General features: G+C 40.6%; 1 protein-coding gene across 4 annotated transcripts in view; it reads right to left on the bottom strand.

Moving 5' to 3' along the window:
- LOC140741108 (polypeptide N-acetylgalactosaminyltransferase 6-like) overlaps positions 1–20,972 on the bottom strand; it is a 74,696-nt gene that overhangs the window by 4,358 nt on the left and 49,366 nt on the right. For all 4 annotated transcript variants that reach the window (XM_073070869.1, XM_073070868.1, XM_073070870.1 and 1 more), the window contains 5 exons: positions 17,779–18,013; positions 11,200–11,317; positions 4,306–4,506; positions 2,735–2,866; positions 1,550–1,651 (listed from right to left, as the gene is read on the bottom strand). In XM_073070869.1, the coding sequence (XP_072926970.1) occupies positions 1,550–1,651; positions 2,735–2,866; positions 4,306–4,506; positions 11,200–11,317; positions 17,779–18,013 (788 nt within the window). The remainder of the gene's footprint in view (positions 1–1,549; positions 1,652–2,734; positions 2,867–4,305; positions 4,507–11,199; positions 11,318–17,778; positions 18,014–20,972) is intronic.

A 20,972-nucleotide genomic window follows, 5' to 3' on the forward strand; every position in this document is an offset into this window, starting at 1 on the left:
TCTCCGGTTCTGATGGAATGCATCCCAGGGTACTGAAAGAAATGGCAGAGGTTATAGTAGAGGCTTTGGTGAAAAGTCTCTGGACAGGTCCCGGCGGATTGGAAGATGGTGAATGTCACGCCACTGTTCAAAATGGATGTAGGCAAAAGGCCAGTTAGTTTAACATCTGCAGTTGGGAAAATGCTTGAAGCTATCATTAAAGAAGAAATAGCGAGGCATCTGGAAAAAGATGGATCCATCAGGCAGACTCAGCATGGATTCAGCAAAGGCAGGTCCTGTTTGACAAACTTACTGGAGTTCTTTGAGGATATAACGAGCACAGTGGATAGAGGGGAACAGATGGGTGTTATTCACTTGGATTTTGATAAAGTGCTGCATAAAAGACTTATCCGTAAGATGAGGATGCATAGACTTGAGAGTGATGTATTAACATGGATAGAGGATTGGTTAACCAATAGACAGCAGAGAGTTGGGATAGATGAGTGTTACTCTGGTTGGCAATCAGTGGTGAGCGGTGTGCCACAGGGGTCAGTGCTGGGCCCACAACTGTTCACCATATACATTAATGATGTGGAAGAGAGGACCAAGTGTAGTGTATCTAAGTTTGCTGATGATACAAAACAGAGTGGAAAAGCAAATTGTGCAGAAGATACGGAGAGTCTGCAGAAAGATATAGTTAGGTTAACTGAGTGGGCAAGAGTCTGGCAGATGGAGTACAATATTGGTAAATGCAAGGTCATCCATTTTAGAAGGAAAAATGGAAGAGCAGATTATTATTTAAATGGTAAATGATTGCAGCATGCTGCTGTGCAGAGGGGCTTGGGAGTGCTTGTGCATGAATCACAAAAGGTTGGTTTACAGGTGCAGCAGGCTATCAAGAAGGCAAATGGAATGTTGGCCTTCATTGCTAGAGGGATTGAATTTAAGAGCAGGGAGGTTATGCAGCAACTGTACAGGGTGCTGGTGAGGCCACACCCAGAGTACTGTGTGCAGTTCTGGTCTCCTTACTAGAGGAAGGATACACTGGCTTTGGAGGCAGTGCAGAGGGGGTTCACCAGGTTGATTCCAGAGATGAAGAGATTAGACTATGAGGAGAGATTGAGTCGCCTGGGACTGTACTCACTGGAATTCAGAAGAATGAGAGGAAATCTTATAGAAAAGCATAAAATTATGAAAGAGATAGATAAGATAGAGACAGGAAAGTTGTTTCTACTGGTAGGTGAGACTAGAACTAGGGGACATAGGATGGAGATAAGGAGGAACAGCTTTTCCCAGAGAGTGGTGAATCTGTGGAATTCTCTGCCCAGTGAAGCAGTGGAGGCTACCTCAGTAAATGTATTTAAGACAAGGTTGGATAGATTTTTGCATAGTAGGGGAATTAAGGGTTATGGGGAATAGGCAGGCAGGTGGAGATGAGTCCGTGGTCAGATCAGCTATGATCTTGTCGAATGACGGAGCAGGCTTGACAGGCCAGATGGCCTACCCCTGCTCTTATTTCTTATGTTCTTATGTAAATGGCTTGCTTTTTCAAGTGATCATTATCTGGTACCTGATTTCCTCCCATTCCATGGCATGGGTACATTATCAGAGGTTTTCCACCATGATTGTTTTCTCCCGCATCCAAGCAGCTTCCAGTTCCCTTGTTTTTAATCTGTAAAATAATGTTAAGTTTATCAATCGGCCATTTTAATAATTGATGTGGTGAAGGCAAATTGTAAAAGTGCTGAAGAGAAAGTAGAGATTGCAAAGCAGTAACCTCACTGAGGATGAAATAAAATCACCAATGCCTCATACAGTTCCAACCTACATCAAAGGAATGGACTAAACCACGGTCTGGTAGCTGCATGACCCCGACAGTGTTACTTAACCCTACAGCACAAACGTGCTCCACATTTACTAAAGAATAGATTGCATAAAACACATGAGTTTGGGCTTAGCAACTGGCAGCTCTTCAGCTTCAGGTTGGTTTTGAAACAATCACAAATTGAACTTGGATTTCTATAGGGCTTATTACGTAGAGAGATGTATTGTGTTTTATCGGACAGTGGAGTCGTAATGGGGAGCAGGGATTGTGTATAAGGTGTAAAAGCTCAAGGATACCAAACAGAAATTTAAAGGCTGGGAGAGAAAACTTAAGGGAAAGAATTCTAGAAGATAGGATCTAAACAACATTGAGTAAAATTCACCCTGTCAATATATATTTTAAAAAAATCAATTACAGAATACAGATTTTTAACATAATTCAAACTTACTGTTCCAGTTAAAAAGTATTATTAAAGCACTGTTAATGTCAATATTATTATTGAGGCTCCTGTCCAATCCCTGCAAACTTGGTTCATGGATTTTAAAATGCAAACGAATAAAAAGGTTATAGTTAGGGCCTAAAAGTAGTAATTTTAAGAAGTGTACAGAACAGACAAGTTAACTCTCTTTGTAATATCAAAGATAAACACCATAAGTTACATTGACCACAAACACTACATACACATTTTAACATACTTATTTCTGAAAATAGATTAACACCTTGACCAAATCAGAGGGGAATTTAATCCAAGACATTAAAATAATTACCGGTAACCCATTTCCAAACAGTGGCATAATTTCAATACTTGTTAAATCTTCAAATAAATTGTGCTTTAAAACCATTTTTCTTACAAAAAGTAATTCATAACTACAATGCAGATGTATTTTCAAAAGACTAAAGCTTGTTAACTTAATGCATCATTTAACTCACCGCTCCGTAACGTATCGGAGAGAAATCTGGTATAAAGATTTCAGGATAGATATTTTGCAGATACCAAGTGAAGTTCTTGCACTTCAAACGCTCCTTCAACTGAAACCTTTCTGAAAGATCACCAAAAGTTTCCTTTAAACAGAAAATAAAAGAGAAATAGATTAATGCCAAACCCATCAAATGCCATAAACAGTAATCCATTCAGCCAAGATTATAAGTGTGCAGAACATCTCATCTTAAAATATTAGAAGTCCAAAATAGGTTTTCTAGAGAGGTAAGCAGTTGTTAAGCAGGAAATTCTACTATGAAACACTCTGTCCACCTCCCCCCATCCCACCCCCTATCCAAAATTAAGATTATTCTGAAATCCTAGGCTGGATTCTAACTGAACAATGAGTGGCATGTTTCATCGTAGGAGTGGGAGGGAATGAATTACTTGGGGGGGGGGGGGGGGAGGCAGAATGGAGAAAGAAAATAATGCACCTTATTGAAATGGGGATTGACTCTAATTAGAAATGTGCATTTTTCTTCCACCCACTTGACATACTGTGTACTGACTCTAATATTACAATTTGGTTCATGTCTATTCTCGTGTAGTAGTTAACCAAGTATTCTGAACATGCTGAACAGCAAGGACTCCCAACCTTTTTTATGCCATAGACCTCTACCGTTACCTGAGGGGTCCAGGTTGGGAACCCCTGGATCAGCGCGTACTGGATAGATGAAGAGACCATAAAACCAGATAGCCATCACTGTGAAAGTGAAATGCAGATTTGGTATAGTGAGCAACATTTAAGGGTTGGGGTGCTGATAGTGGAGGTGATGTAGTCTGGACATTTGGGAGAAGATGGAAACATGATAATACAATGGAAATTTAATTGCTGACACTTGCAATTAACAGCAGTAGCTTAACATTCAATGACAATGTTAGGGCATTTTAGGGGTTAAGACATAAAGCAAATAACTTCAGTCAATAACATGAGCCACCAATCTACAAATCTGAATACAGACTGTAGATTAAATTTAAAATGCAGCTCTGAACAACGGTTTCCTAAAAGCCATGAATCACAGTTAATGGGAAGACCAGACAACGCTGATTAAAATGCATTTAGGTGTCGGTGGTGTGGGTGTGAGGCAAGAGGTATGAAGTTTGTGTGTAGTTCAAAGGAAGCATTGTGGATACATTGTAAACATGGAATTGTCTTTTGAACTTTAGCACATAAAATATCATGTAGCGTTGAGTTAAGCAGACCTTTCTGCCTCTGAAATGCCAGCTGAGTCTCATTTTGTTGAATAAAAAGACTGCTTCAATTCTACCAGTACTTCTCTTTGGTGACTTTGTTCACACATACCAGAGAGAAGCACTGGTAGTTTCATTGAATAAATAATTGGCTAGACATAGATGTTTGTTGGAAAAAACACCAACTCCAACTGAATAGCTTTTTACCTCCTATGATCGTTAGATTATAGGAAAGGAATAGAATCTGGAAGGCAAAGAGCGGGGTCTGTTCTGAGCTAAAACCCCACTAACCAAGCAGAAGGGAAATAGTAGCTTCAATTATGTCACCCACCTCCTTTGCCATCTTCTCTGCCTGCTGGTTCCTCCTGTAAAACAGCTTCTTGTAGTGACCCATCCAGACCTCAGCCAGGCGCACTTGGTTGCGTGCAATTACCTGCACACCTTTGGGGAAGCTGTGTGGACTCTTGGTACGAAACACGTGACCCACCACTGAGCAGGGAATGATCTCCAGCTGCCCACCACATTGCCAGACCTAAAGAAAATTAGACAACATCATCAGCATGAGCATTAAAAGTCGATAAGGCATTGATTTCAACACGGAATTTCATTTATTATTCACTTATCAATTTCCAGTAAATTTATTAAGCCCTGATATTCTGCAGAAAAACAAAGAGAATACCTAATTTTTTTCTCATTTAAAAAGAAAATCCCAAAGACTTGGGTCTCTTAAGAATAAAAATGGTGTTCATTATCATGAAATTGTGGCTGTCTAACATCCTGCTTAAATATATCTCCTTCTTTGAATAGTGACAGATGACAATTCCAACAAAGAAAATGGACTTTGAAGAGTTAATGATTCAGGCAGTTTTGAGTGGAACTGACTTTTCAAAATAGGTAAATTTGTTACACCAATGTGCTGCAATTCCATTTTTCAATTTATTCATGCCGTTACATTTATCCAGATCTGCTAGTATTGCGTACTTTATTCATTTTCAATTGCACTAGCCTTTCTCTGCTCCATTCCCACCCTGACCTTGACACTAGCCTGTCCCCCAAATAGAGCTAAAGGCAAGAAATCTCCATCTTCAGTCTACTTTGCTTTTAAGCTATAAACGGTCCCAATTTCACCCCAATCCATTAGGAATTATCTGTACTACACAGCTGGAAGACTAATTCTTCAAATGTTTTTCATTTACAGCGTCAATAAATATAGAGGCAGCCATTTAATTTACCATCCAGACAAAAGCTGCCTTCTTTCCAACACTCACTGGCTTCTGAAGGTGACATTTAGACCTTGCAATTTCGGAGTGCGTCTTGCAGCCTCCAGATACCCCCAAAGTGCTTTCCAGGAATGAGGTACTTTCAAGCATAGCCAATACAGTAATTTGCATATGACATGATTCCACAATCACATTGTGGGATCTTGTCATATTCGTTGTGATTAATGAATAGGCATAAACATAATGACCTGATCACATTCCTTGTGATGCTTGTTTGAGGGATAAATATTAGTGTGGAGAAAGGAGCCCTCACCTGCTCCTTTTCTATTAAGTGCTGTGGGATCTTTTACAGCTATTGGATGTATACAGGCCCTTGGTTTAATGTCCTTTTGGAAAAAAACACCAGCTCTGATTGGACAGTTTACTCTTATTAGTGTACTAGACTGCCAATTGACATGCTCAGGTCTGTATATCATTACTGAAAAAATATTTTCCTCACACTGATGCTCTGACATGCTAACACTTACAACTTTGTTTTTCATCTGTACCTGGAGTGTTCTGAAAAATTTTACCTTTTCCAATTTAACAGAACAGAACCCTAATCCAGCCCATCAACTTTAAAAAGGTGAAATACAGGGATTAAGCTAACTTCACTGTACTACTGCGCCACCTGCTGGTTGATCTTGCCACATCTTCACAAAATTCTCACCCTGCAGCACCAACTGGTATTGACATTGCATGTAGTTTTAAGTACAGTATGTACAATTACAAGATAATTGACATACTTTGCATTTCTCCTCCATGGATCTCCCCCAATAGAGTAGCTTTTCCATTTAAATACTGTCCCCTTATAGTTTTCCAAGAAATTATGTTAGAGATAGCACACATTGAACTAGTGATAATTAACAATAAACATGATCCAGAAATAGAGTTCAAGTCTGTTCTTACTCAATTTAATGATGTTTTGCATGCAAGCCTTAAAGTTGCACATGATGGAGGGATTAAAAGTGGATTTTTTAAAGTCAGAGTCAGATAAACTGAATAAAAAAAAGTAACGAAAATGTAGAACACCTGAAAAATGTCAGACAGAAGAAATAAAGATTTCTTTTGTATTAATGCAATACATTCAGCATAGAAGATACATCCAAAGGCACTTCACAGAACAGTAATTGGACAGAAACAGACAAAACAGAGGGGAAGTCAAAGAGATAGTTTCTGGAGTATCAAGACAGATCAGAATTGGAAGAACACAAGTGAGGAGTGAAGAGTTTGGGGCAGGTCTACATAACCAAACACTAATTAGATCATACAACATTCTGTTCACAAAGCAGCCTTAATAGATCTGCATGGTTAACGTCCAAGTGACTTCAAAAGAGGAGGGGAAAAAAACAATAGATTCTGGTTAATGGGGCCATTTATTAATTGGGGCAGCCACTTATTTGGACAACCCTTAAAGAACAAAAACTAATTGAGGAAATAGCCTGGATTCCCTTAGACCAGAGGTTTTGGACCTTTTTTTAAGCCATGGGCCAATACCATAAAGCAAAGGGTCCATGGACCCCAGGTTGGGAACCTCTACTCTATTCTGAAGCAGCGTCCTCTGGTCCTAGACTCCCCCACTACAGGAAACATCCTCTCCACATCCACAATGTAGGCCTTCCAATATTCAATAGGTTTCAATGAGATCCCCTCTCATTCTTCTAAACACTAGTGAGTACAGGTTGAGAGCCATCAAATGCTACTCAGTTAACCCTTTCATTTCTGGGATCATTCTCATGAACCTCCTCTGGACCCTCTCCAATGCTAGCACATTCTTTCTTGGATAAGGGGCTGAAAACTGCTCACAATACTCCAAGTGCGGTGTGGTCTGACCGATGCCTTATAAAGCCTCAGCATTACATTCTTGTTTTTGTATTCGAGTCCTGTCGAAATGACATTGCATTTGCCTTCCTTACCACTGACTCAACCTGTAAGTTAACCTATAGGGAATCCTGCATGAGGATTCCAAAGTCCCTCTGCACCCCTGATTTTTGAATTTTCTCCACACATTTATTCCTTCTACCAAAGTGCATGACCATGCACTTCCCTACACTTTATCCCAACTTCTACTCTTTTGCTTATTCTCCCAAGTGTCCTGATGCTTCCTCAACACTACTTGCCCATCCACCTATCTTTGTATCATCCATAAACTTGGCCACAAAGCCATCAGTTCCTACATCCAACGTGAAAAGAAGCAGTCCCCACACCAAACCCTGCAGCTCACCACTCGTCACCAGCAGTCAATCAGAAAACACCCCCTCCTGCCAATCAGCCAATCTTCTATCCACGCTAGTATCTTTCCTCTAATGCCAAGGGCTCGTCTTGTGTGGCACCCTGTCAAAGGCCTTCTGAAAAATCCAAAAAAACATCCACTGACTGTCTTATCTATCTTACCTGTTATTTTCTCAAAGAATTCCAACAGATTTGTCAGGCACGATTTCCCCTTACGGAAACCATGCTGACTTTGGCCAGTTTTATCTGGTGCCTCCAAGTACCCCGAAACCTCATCCTTAATAATAGACTCCAACATCTTTTCAACCACTGAAGTCAGATTAATTGACCTATAATTTTCTTTCTTCTGCCTCCCTGAGTGGAGTGACATTTCCAATTTTCCGGTCCTCTGGAACCATTCCCAAATCTAGAAATTCTTGAAAGATAATTGCCTCCACAATTTCTTCAGCTACCTCTTTCAGAACCCTGGGGTGCAGTCCATCTGACTCATCTACCTTCAGACTTTTCAGCTTCCCAAGCACCTTCTCCTTAGTAACAGGAATGACACAAACTTCTGTCCCTGACACTCTCACATTTCTGGCATTCTGCAAGTGTCTTCCACAGTGAAGACTGATGCAAATACTTACCAAGTTCATCTGCCATTTCTTTGTTCCCCATTACTACCTCTCCAGCTTCATTTTCCAGCAGGCCGATATCCACTCGTCTCTTTTACCCTTTGTGTATCTGTAAAAAGCTTTTTGTATCCTCTTTTATATTATTGGGTAGCTTAGCTTCATATTTAATCTTTTATCTCTTTATGGTTTTTTTTCAGTTGCCTTCTGTTAGTTTTTAAAAGCTTCCCAATCCTCTGCCTTTCCACTAATTTTTGCGATATTATATGCATCCTCTTTTGCTTTTATGTTGCCTTTGACTTCTCGTCAGCCATGGTTGCCTCATCCTCATTTTGGAATATTTCTTCTTCTTTGGGAAGCATCTTTCCTGCGCCTTCTAAATTACTCCTAGAAACTCCAGCTGTTCTGCCGCCATCCCTGCTAGTATCCCCTTCCAATCAACTTTGGCTAGATCCCCTTTCATGCCTCTGTAATTCATTTATTTGGGACACCATGTTGCTTATTTTGGTCAGGAGTCTGTTGCTAAAGGTTTCTAACTAGCATCAGTCCCATACACTTGTGTGGCTGTTAGATACTACATTGTGCTTAGAGCAAAGTTTTCAAATAGCATCAGTTGCATATATTTGTGTTAAAAAAGTGTTTTTTGTCACTGATAGTTGGTGAGAAATAAGCAGGAAGGCAATTCAGAACTGTTTTGCTCACTGCAGTTTCAAGCATTGAGGCTTGCAGATGCTAGACACCGCCAGTATTGAAATTGAAATGATTTCACTACTTCAACAAGTTAGGAACTATGAAGAATTTGAAGATATCAACAATCATCTTGAATGTTACAATGAAAATGAAGATTTGGAGGGTGCAATAGTCAAAAGCATGGTATTAAGGCAGTTCATAATCTGCACTAGGTGTCTGCATTGATTTTGTTCACTTATAGTCTATCAAAAGAAAATGGCAGCATACACTGGATGTATTTCCAAGTTGATAAGTATTAGGAACTAATACAGTTTTAGAGTCCTGTAGTAGCATTGGCACTGTTCTAACTTGTTTTGTGTTTATTTAAATAAATAATGTTACTCAGTTAAATGGTAGTTTGTCTTTTTTTAAAAATACCTTTTTATATATTTCCATTCAATTTCGGTTGATTGGGCCAGCTGCTTGATTGGGCCAAAATGTACAGGTCCTGCTGTGTCCCAGTTAACCGGAATCCACTGTAATAGCAGTTATATTCTCTACAACAGGCCTTTTGAAAGCAAACACCTTGCATTTATTCCAAAATACATCACAGCTAAAGATGCACTTTTGAAATATAGGCAACACAATAACGGGAGCAGGCACAGAACAGTCAATTTGCGCAGAGCACTCTCCTAAAATTAGGTAAATGATCAGATCATCTGTTTTAAATATTGCTTGAGGGATATTAATTGTTTGGGACCTTTGAAAAATGTCCCATGATTATCTTAGATTTCCTTGGGAGGTATGATGTATCAATTGAAAAAATGGCACCTCTGGCTGTGCTGCAAATGCCTGGATTGACAGCTCACATCTACAACCTTCTGACTCCAAATTGTGACAATGGTCTCCCTCAGTAGTACCAACATCAGTCAATTTTTTAAATCTCTGAATTTATCTACATTCATTATAGCTGTTGAAAGCACAGTGACTACCCCACAAGGACTCGTGTATATATATTTATGGCTGGAGTCAATATACAACCAGTAAAAATCAATGCCAGTGTTCTGTGTCAGTCTCACGGTCCAAGGATGGCAGGAATTTTCATTCTAATATACTGACTTTAGAAAAGCATCGTCATTTGTAACCTATTTAAGTTATAAAGAAAATAGTTGCCAATCAGGGTCTACAACAGGGCATTCATGTAGCTTTAATAGTACAGGCAATTTAATTAGAAAATTCAGACACATACAAAGCAATTGGCATACTAACTAAACTGGCCAAGTAGCTTTATGCAGTTCCTGGGACAGTCCCAACTCCTTAATAGAGCAGTTCTTGACATTATCAGATATTTATGGGGGATTAATTCATAAAGATAAAGGAGCCATTGATTACAGGAGATATACCTTCTTTTTTAAAATTGTATTTTTGGAGAAGAATTTTGGTTGTGGGCATGACAACTGGGCAACTTTTTTAGCTTTATAAATCTCGGCTCAAATTCAGACCAGTTTGATAAAAAAAAGGAGCTTCTAGGAGCCATAAATGAAATAGAGTTGGGGCTTCCAAATCATATCCATTTACATCAACTGTTTAAACAGTAATAGTCAAAATTAACCTGTAATCATAGTACATCAGTACAATGAAAATGTTTAATACAAAAAAAGATGCAGAATGTTAAACTGGACAAGGCAAAAACCCACAGCTGTTCTAGTTGATCATTTGCAGCTCTGGTCACCTTGTTACAGGAAGGATGTGGAGGCTTTGGAGTGGGTGCAGAACTGGTTTAAATCGATGCTACCCGAATTAGAAAGTACGAGTTATAAGGTGAGAATGGACAAATGTGGGTTATTCTATCCGGAGCATTAGAAGCTGAGAGGAGATGAGAGAGACATTTATAAAATGATGAGAGACATCACAGAGTAGAGAGCCAGAGTTTGTTTTCCAAGATAGAAGTGTCAAGTACCAGAGGGGATAGCTTTAAGGTGAGTGGGGAAAAGCTCAAAGGGGCTGGGGGTGAGTTTTTCTTTAAAGAAACAGAGAGGGGAGGGGTTGGTGGAATGCAGATATGATAGTAGTGTTTAAGAGTCTGTTAGACACACAAATATGCATGGAATGCAGGGATACGGATCATGTGCTTGAAGAAGAAATTCTGTTGAATCTGGCATCATGTTTGGCACAGGCACAGTGGGCCAGAGGGCCTGTTCCTATGTCATACTGTTCTGCAAACTTGTCATGGGGTACCTTATTAATTTTTCATGCACAAGCATGGGCAATGGAAGAACTGAGACCAATTGACATGTTCTGCTGGCTCCCTAGTGATGATCAGCTAATCAAGCACTCGCCCAGGCACCTTCCACAATAGGCTGTACCTATGCATCTTGGGCCATAAGGTCTCATTTAAAATCCAACACACACAACCAAGGTGTGACCATTATAAATGTAAGCATTTGCATTTACCCTGAATGACATTTCCACATTCTCTCCTCCCCATATCTCCATCTGGTTGTCGTATGTTCCAATGTGTTCAAAGTAAGCTTTGGAGATCGCAAAGAGGCCACCAGCAAACGTAGGAGTCCTGAAAACAAACTAAAGATCAAATCTACTGGCTGCAGAGATTGTATAGTTTTAATTTTGTACCTAATCACTGAGACACTCCAGCCTGAAAAGAGATGACTCACAAAACTTATATTTTTAAACAGCTGAAATCTTAATTCACATGGGAACAGATTCAACGCATCTACTCAGCAAGAATTGGGTGACCACCTCATGAGCCTTACCACATGTAAGCTATCCGTCGTGTGACTGGAATTTCTCAGGACAAGTGATACTGATAGGACCACATTTATAGCCCATCTCCATTTGCCCTGAGATGACAGTGAACTGACCCTTGAACTGCAGCAGTCCTTGTAATGGTAGTGTGCCCACAATATACATATCATCATTTTCTTGGAATTCCTATTGATACAGCTTTCTGCTGTCAGCTGTGCCATTGACTTTAGAAGCCAGTTGTGAAATGTTATTAATATAATCCCAGGGTTCACTAGCACAAGCAGTTAACGTGGGCACATCTCCAGGAGCCCCCACACATTGCCACTTCTAAGTAACTGGTTATGGCAGTAACTCAAAGTGCCAGTCAGAACTTAATGCTTTCCAAAAGCCGATTCTTGAAGCCGAGTGTGGACTTGTACAGGGAATGTCCATCGCTCAAGCATCCTTCATCAGGAGCAAGGTGCTGGGCTGAACAGTTGTCACTTGGATAGAAACAGTAGGGAACACCTTGTGTAATTTCTGGACACTCAAAAGAACCAATAAACCAAAATAGCTCCCATTTCTGACAAAAGCAACTGGAGAACATGATCATATTAAAATACAGCCTCCACACTACTATTGAACAGGTAAAAAATACTTTTCATTTGAAAAGGACCACTGATTGACCTTGACTTGAAACTGAGAGACCATTTTCAGCCACAACAGGGTATGCTTTGTGAAAACATTCAGCTTTCCTGTTTCCTCAGATGGGTTTGGTTACACTTGGGCCTCAAGGTTTTCAAAAGAAAATAGTGATACTCATCCTGTATCAGTGCTTCAGTTGAGCTGAATCAGGGCAACCTCGACCCTTGACGCTTATCTAAATATAACTGCTTTCACTGCAGTTCTAACAAGCTGCTGACCAGCTTGTTACCTGTCGCCTCTCACCTGTCTGCAGATCTATCGAATGATCAGAGACCACTCTAAATTTGTTTCCGCAAAAAGCAACCTCTCAACAAAAATAATCTGGATTTGGGATTACTTTTTTAAAAAAAAAATGTAATTTGGCTTCAAGAGTAATCCCATTTCTCTTAATTTGCTTTGTTATCCATAGTCGGGTATGGAGCAGTGAGGTTCCTCTTATCTGCTGAGCTGCAGACCTCTCTATCCCCCAGATATTCCCAAACCCTACCCTCGAGGAGTGTTCGATTTGACCAGCTGTCTGGTGGCAAGTTCATATGCCAATCATACATCAATGAGGGGATCAAAGCGAACAGAGATGCGGAGAAATTTCTTTATCCAGAGGGTGGTGAACTTGGGGAATTTGTTGCCACATGCAGCTGTGGAGGCCAGGTTGTTGGGCATACTTAAGGCAGAGGATTGATAGGTTCTTGATTGGACATGGCATCAAAGGTTACGGGGAGAAGGCTGGGAACTGGGGTCGAGGAGGAGAAAATGAAAAGGATCAGCCATGATTGAACAGCGGAGCAGACCCGATGGGCCAGATGGCTTAAATGTGCTCCTATGTCTTATGGAACAGCCCATCGAAATGGTCATAAAATGGAAAGGTGCAAGTCCAATGATTGATGTTACTCATGGGATGGACCACAGGGTTAACTGATTCTCCAAGCCCTCTTCAACTTCAGAATTGTCTGCTGATACTTAAATGCAGGACTCAAGATTCAAAAGATTAGATGTAATAGTCACTCCAGGTGCTGTAACCTCCAGACAAGAACTCTTGAAAGAACAATAGCAGTTCAGAAAAACATCTTTTAGCATTATATTCTTAAAGGGAAAGCAATGTGGCCCTGAATTTGCTGCACCACTGTGTCTGACAGTTGATGGATATGTAGGGTATTTGCGCTATTGATTCATGTGGCATTGTATTTGCGCTGTAATTTGCGGGACCGTTGGCCATGTACGGCATTGCAAGGTCAGTGAGCCACACTGTAGCCAGTAGCTTAAACATTCAGCAACTAAGTGAAACCAGAAATGCCAGAAAACAGATCTAGGTGCAGCATAAAAAGATGGGTGAGCTGCAGCTTCTGAAAACTGATTCAAGTTTTTTTTCCCCCAAAACTTTATCAGAAAGCAAACAAAAAAAATCTCTGCTGCCTTTCCACAGAGATGTTGCAGGATCTATACATCTTGCCCTTTTCACTTCTAAACAAGTTGTGGATGGTGAAAAACAGAACAAGGTGTTGCAAGTGCTACAGGACCTTAACTGGGCACTGCAGCCAATTAGCAAATTTAGTGAATACTGACAAAAAAAAGGGCCAACCCAAGTTGGTACGTCAAAGAGAAGACCAAATTAAAGCACTTTGATAAATACCACCACATCTAAAGGGCAGACCATTAGTGTGATAACTGGTTCCTCAGTATCACAAGTCACACTGATTTGTGGCACCCCAGCAATCCCGTGGACATTGATCAACCAGTCTCTTTGCGACTCATAAAATAATCACACTTAATGAGATTGGGAGCCCTGTGAGAGAAAGCAATGGTCATACTTGGTGTTATGAAAGGTCTGCGGCCTCAGAAATGCTGAGTATTGCTGAGGCCCTCGCTACTACAGACAAGGCCATCTAGGAGTTAAACTACGGCTTCACATCTTGGTACAGTGGTGAATCATAATCTGTACAGTTTCTCCCAGAGTCATGGGGCAGGTGGAAGGTGGCAAGACTAGTTCACACACTGGCTACAGTATCAGAATCGTTAAACCCAATTCCCTTTCAGATCAGTCACAGATATGCAGCGTGTAGGCCATTGTAGCAATGCTTTCATTTTCTTATCACACAAAGAGAGGTGAAAGTCTGGTAATGAATAATCTTCAAACAACAACAAAAAAAGAGCTTTGCATTGCAAATCTGGTAAGATGGGATCTTTGAACTGTATAAAATGGAAAAAGGAAATAAAACTCTTTCACAACTGCTGGGTGAGGCTCCACAGCTTGAAAAGCCTCATGTAACTCTTAAGTTTCCCAGGCCAAGAGACAAGTATCGCAAGTGAAAATTATTACTATGTTACTCCCAATTTTAAAGTCAGCTGCAGTACCAAATAATTAGCAGTCAACATTGAGTGCATTAATAACTCAAGTGGCAAGAATAAACTTGTCAGTTTGTTCAAGTTTAAAGCCGAGTGGAGCAGATCACCATGCTGCCAAGTTCATTATTTCTGTAGTTTCCTCATTTTTGACCATTAGACATAGGAGCACAATTAGGTTATTTGGTCCATCCTGACTAATCCGCCATTTGATCATAGTGGGTTTATTTTCTCTCTCAAACCCATTCTCCCCGCTTTTTGCCCATAACTTTTGACACCCTTACTAATCAAGAACTTATCAACATATGCTTTAAATATACCCAATGACTTAACTTCCACAGATTTACCACTCTCTGGCTAAAGAAATTCCTCCTAATCTCCATTCTAAAAGGACGCCCCTCTATTCTGAGGCTGTCTCCCCTGGTCCGAGTTTCCCACTATTGGAACCATCCTCTTCACTTCCATTCTATCTAAGCCTTTCAAGATTCAGTAGGGTTCAAGGAGATGTCCCCCGCTATTCTTCTAAATTCCAGTGAGTACAGGCCCAGAGCCATTAAACACTCCTCATATGTTAACACTTTCATTCCTAGGATCATTATTGTGAACCTCCTTTGGCCCGTCTCCTTTTACATCATTACAAATGGTAAAATTTCCTTTTACATCATTACAAATGGTAAAATTTCCTGGCAAATTCAGGCTCAGCCTGAAAATCTTCAACTCATTAGTTAAATTATTATCCTTGGAAACAAAGTTTAGGGAGAGAAAAAAAAAAAACAACAGCTTCATACAAGTGTCATTTTGGCCAATCTTTCAATCTGGAAATGATTGGAATCAGAATTGCTTCATGCTCCTCAAAGACAGGTTATTAAAACTGGTGACAAAATCACAGCAAGAAAGTTGCCAGGGATATCAAAAGGCTTCACTAACATGCATGACTCTGGCAGCTCCTGAAGTTGTTTGCTGATCATCTCATTGCACCCTGAACAACACCCCTTATCCCCCAACCATATTCACATTTCCCAAACATTATCCCACCATATTAGCTTGGGCCTTCACAAATGGGGCCTGTCCCATCAATAGCGTGCTATATCACACAGATTTACTCAAAGGCCACTAACGTTTCTTGTGGGTGGTCCCAGTACCATCTCACACTTACCATTTTAAAAAATTTCTTTGCCTTTGGTTCTAATATTCACTTGGAATCGAATTAAAAATCAACTATTATGGGGAAGGCATGCTTTTCAGATTATATACAATTATAATAAATACAGTTGTCTCATAGCCAAAAAGAGGAAAATAGGTTATACAGAAAAATATATAATTAAAAATATTTAATACAGGTAAAAGATTGTACTAGGGTGCAATTTCACCCCAGCAACGTCACAGCTGTATTTCTTTGGTACAGTAATTATTTTGTTAATTATAGCCTGTAAGGTAGGGGTGGGAACAAGTGTCAATACACCATCCATTTACTTAAAAAGCAAGAAAAACCCACAGAGGTTAAGAGACAAGCAAGCTTCAACCACAACCAGATTTTTGACCTCTGCAATGGGTTTATCTCAGCGACCACTTTGAAGTGTGCATAGTGTAGATAGTGTACAGTGAAAGATATTTGACGATTTATGGACTTTTCCTCTGCCTTGTCATCTGTTGATGCCCCTCACGTTCATCGGCACCGGTCTCTTCTTGAACTATGGTTCGATGTTCCGCGATGCCAAGCTACCCCACCCATTACCCACAGTACCTTGCAAAATTTCCCTTTCTTCATGCACAACATTTGGGGGGAAAAAGTTTAAAAAGACCTCGCCCTTGTTGGTCAGAGAAGTGGATTTTTTTTCAATGGCATAGGGTGAAATAAGGGCACCAGCTCCACTAAGCCACCCACTAAAATGTGGCATCCTGTGTAAGTGAAGCATTCTCACGCAATAATAATGTCAGCATTTTTTGATATATTGTACAAGAGAGCTTTTTAATGTCTATGAGAACCAATTGCTGTTCTATTGGTGTAATTATATAGCAGCATATTCTTTCACCTCTAGATTCTCCTGTCACTAATCATACCGATGGGACTTCGTTCTGCAGTGTATGGCAATACTGTTAGGCTAGGATATAATGCCCGTAGGACAGCTGGGGGCTGGCCATTAGGAATTAACCTAAGACTGGGCCTGCAGGAGGACATAAATAAGCTGGCAGTATGGGTAATAAATTATGAGAGATATAGATAAAGTGACCGTTGTAAAGAACAGAAGGTCCTGGTTGTATATGTGCAATGTATTTTGATAGTGGCAGGATTTTGAGAACGTTCAGCAAAGCGTGTGGATTCTAGGTTTCTTAAATAGAAGCACCAGGTACAAAAATGAGGAGGTTATGTTGAACTATTATTGGACCCCAACTTGAATACATTGTCACTGCAATATACCATAGGAGTGTTGTGCAGAGCCCCAAGAGGATGCGGAGAAGTTTTACCGGAATTCAGCTACTGGGTTAGACTGGAAAAGTTGGTGGTGTACTTCTCAGCGCATAGAAAGCTCTGAAGAGATTTTCTAAAAGTGTACAAGATCACAACTGGCTTAGATGTAGCATTATTTAAGAGGAAAGCTTTTTTAAAAAAGATTAGCTTTATTTGTCATACATGCATCAAATTATTCAGCGAAATGCGTCATTTGGGTCAATAACCAACATAGTCCGAGGATGCGCTGGAGGTAGCCTGCAAATGTCTCCATGCTTCTGGCCTGCAACTTACTAACCCTAACCTGTACGTCTTTTTGGAACGTAGGAGAAAACTGGAGCAGCAGGGGAAACCCATGCAGCTACAGAAAGAATGGACAAACACCCGACAGACAGTGGAGGAATTGAACCCCCATTTTCTGATCACTGGCACTGTAGAACATGCCACTGTAGTGTTTCAGAGACCGGTGGACAGAGATAAAAGGCAAAACAAAAAGTGACAGGGGGATGCAAACTGACTCGTTGCCTTAAAGTGATGGTGAAACAGAACCGATCAGTGTTTTCAAAATAAATAAGTGGGCTCTTGAGAATAATTTAAAGGGCTCTGCACAAGAGCAGAGAAATCAGTTAAGAATAAATTAATCTACAAAGGAGCTAGCATGAACCCAATGGGCCAAGTGGCCTACCTCTATCCTTTTAACAATTCTACAGGTTATGATCCTTGGGTGTACCATTCCATTTTGCATGCAAGCTATTGAATGCAAAAAGTCAATAAAAACAAAAACACAAAACACTCACTTGATGGGATACGTTTCATCTTTTCTTCTTGCTATTTCGTGAGGTGGAAGAGCCTCCCATCCAAATGACAAACTCCAATCAAAGTTACCCCGGTTGTGGTGTCTTTCATACTGGACTGGTTTGGACACCTCAAATGTATTCAGATCAATGGTGGTGATGTCAGGGCTCACCACAGCCGTGTAATTTTCAGCTATTCTTCCCAGCAAAGGTTCCAACCAGCCACCAAAGCACTCACCTAAATATTGAGAGATTAGAAATTACTTTTATATAAACCTTAAGCAAAAGAATTTTCCCCATCTCCAATCTTCCTTTCTCCATTTCCGGAAAGCAATATTGTTGGTATGCAGATAAGCCAAACCAGAGAGCTGTATAACAAACAAAAAGCATTTGAAACATCAAAGAGTTCTTCCTCCATAGATATTATCAGCCTTCTGAAAGTATTGCCAACATCTTCTGTTTTTGTTTCAGATTTGCCTATCTAATCCATCTGCCAGGTTTTGTTACTGACAAAAACTGTTTTCTCTGTAATCCCAATCAACTGCCTTCCCTCCATAGTCTCACTTCCTGGACAAGTTCCTTTAGATGCAGCTGAACAACTTCTGCCCTTCTAGACTTCCTCATTTTCCCCCCCCTTCACCACATTGCATCAGCCAAGGGTAACCCAGACATGTTCCGGTCCAGAGCTCGGTTTCTGTGCAGCTCTTTCAAATTGACATTATTCTGTTTTTCTTCATTGAACTGTCAACATATTTAATACATTTTACTAATGATCAACGTTAGTAGCAGAGTCCTAGATCTGAGTCTAGAATAGTTTTCTGGCTCAGTTAATGGCAGTCTAAAACAACTGCGAAGCCCATGGCATCAAAAGCACGCGACAAAAGGGAAAGTTTTCTGAAATTCTACATTTGATCATGAAAGTAGCAAATGTTAATTTCTAATTCCCATGAGGGCACAGTTAGTTCTGCAGAAGCTCATCTTCATTGATGTTCAACTTCTACTATTAGAATATAGAAACATACGTCATGGGGCCAGGCCCTTCACCTCATCTGTGCCAAACATACTGCCAGGTTCTTCTGCCTGCATAGGATCCATATCCCAACATTCCCTGCATATACATTTGCTTATCTAAAAGCCTTTAAAAATTAGTTCCAATGGTAGCATAATAGGTTCAGTCTGACCGCTGTCTGAAAGGAGTTTGTAAGTACTCCCCATGACCGCGTGGATTTCCTCCGGGTGCTCCGGTTTCCTCCCGCATCCCAAAGACGTATGGGTTAGTAGGTCAATTGATCACATCGGTGTAATTGGACATGGGCTTGTTGGGCCTGGTACAGTGCCATACCCATAAATAAATAGAACAACTCTACCATATCCATTTCCGCCTCTTACCACTCACTGTAAAAAAAAAATTGCCCCACACATCTCCTTTGAATTTTATCCCTCTCAGCTTAAATGGACACCTAGTCTTTGACATCGCCACACTGGGGATAAAAAATGTTCTATCCTATCTATAATTTTATCAGTTTCTACCCGATCTCCCCTCAGCCTCTGATGCCCCAGAGAAAGCAATCCAATTTTATCCAACGTCTCGTGCTCTCCGGGCAACGTCCTGGTAAACCTCTTTTGTACCCTCTCCATCCTTCCAGTGATGGGGCAACTAGAACTTGCCACAATACTTGAAGTACAGCCTAATCCAAGTTTTAGACAGCTGCAACATGACTTCCCAATTCTTTTACCTCAGTGCCCAAAACTACAAAGACAACCATACCATATGCCTTATTTACCCCTCTATCTACTTGTGTAACCACTTTCAGGGGTTGGTCGCTTTCACTCTGCTGAAAAACTTACCCCTGACATCCCCCTTGTACAGTACCTACTTCCAAGCACCTTAAAACTATGCCCCTTCATGTTAGCCATCTCAGTCCCGGGGAAAAGCCTCTGACTATCTACACGATCAATGCCTCTCATCATCCTAAACACTCCCTATTAGGTTACCTCTCATCCTCCATCGCTCCAAGGAGAAAAGTCCAAGTTCACTCAACCTGTTCTCATAAGGTACGCCCTCCAATCTAGGCAACATCCTTGTAAATCTCCTCTGCACCCTTTCTACATCCTTCCTGTAGTGAGGTGACCAGAACTGAACACAGTACTCCAAGTGGGGTCTGACCAGGGTCCTATAGAGCTGTAACATTACCTCTCGGCTCTTGAACTCAATCACACGGTTGTTGAATGCCAACACACCATAAGCCTTCTTAACAATATCATCAACCTGCTCAGCTGATTTGAGTGTCCTATGGACTCGGACCCCAAGGTCCCCCTGATCCTCCATTCTGCCAAGAGTCTTACCATTAATACTATATTCTGCCATCATATTTGACCTACCAAAATGAACCACTTCACACTTATCTGGGTTGAACTCCATTTGTCATTTCTCAGCCTAGTTCTGCATCCTATCGATGTCCCGCTGTAACCTCTGACAGCCCTCCACACTATCCATAACACCCCCACCAGCAAACCTACTAACCCACCCTTCTACTTTTTCATTCCAATTTAGAATTCATTCACAATTTAATGGTACGAGAACAAGCCACACCTCAGTAATATTACAGTCAACTGAATTAAATTGCAATCAGAGAGAGGCAGAAGAAAGGAAATGATAGGCCAGTTAGTCTGACCTCAGTGGCTGGGAAGATGTTGGAGTCGATTACTGAGGATGAGGTCTCAGGACACTTGGAGATACATGAAAAAATAGGCCGTAGTCAGCATAGTTTCCTCAAGGGAAAATCTTGCCTGACTAATCTGGTGGAATTCTTTGAAGAAATAACAAGCAGGATAGACAAAGGAGAATCGGTTCATGTTGTGTACTTGGATTTTCAGAAGCCCTTTGACAAGCTGCCATATACAAGGCTACTTAACAAGCTATGAGCCCATAGTATTACAGGAAAGATTCTAGCATGAATAAAGCAGTAGCCAATTGGCAGGAGGCAGAGTGGGAATGAAGGGAGCCTTTGCTGGTTGGCTGCTGGTGACTATTGGTGTTCCACAGGGGTCTGAGTTGGGACCAATTCCTTTTATGATATATGTCAATGATTTGGATGATGGAATTGAACGCTTTGTTGCAAAGTCTGCAGATGATACAAAGATTGGTTGAGGGCCAGGTAGTTTTGAAGAAATAAGCTACAGAAGGACTTAGTTTA

This window comes from Hemitrygon akajei, chromosome 18 (assembly GCF_048418815.1).
Source record: "Hemitrygon akajei chromosome 18, sHemAka1.3, whole genome shotgun sequence".
Classification (NCBI taxonomy): domain Eukaryota; kingdom Metazoa; phylum Chordata; class Chondrichthyes; order Myliobatiformes; family Dasyatidae; genus Hemitrygon; species Hemitrygon akajei.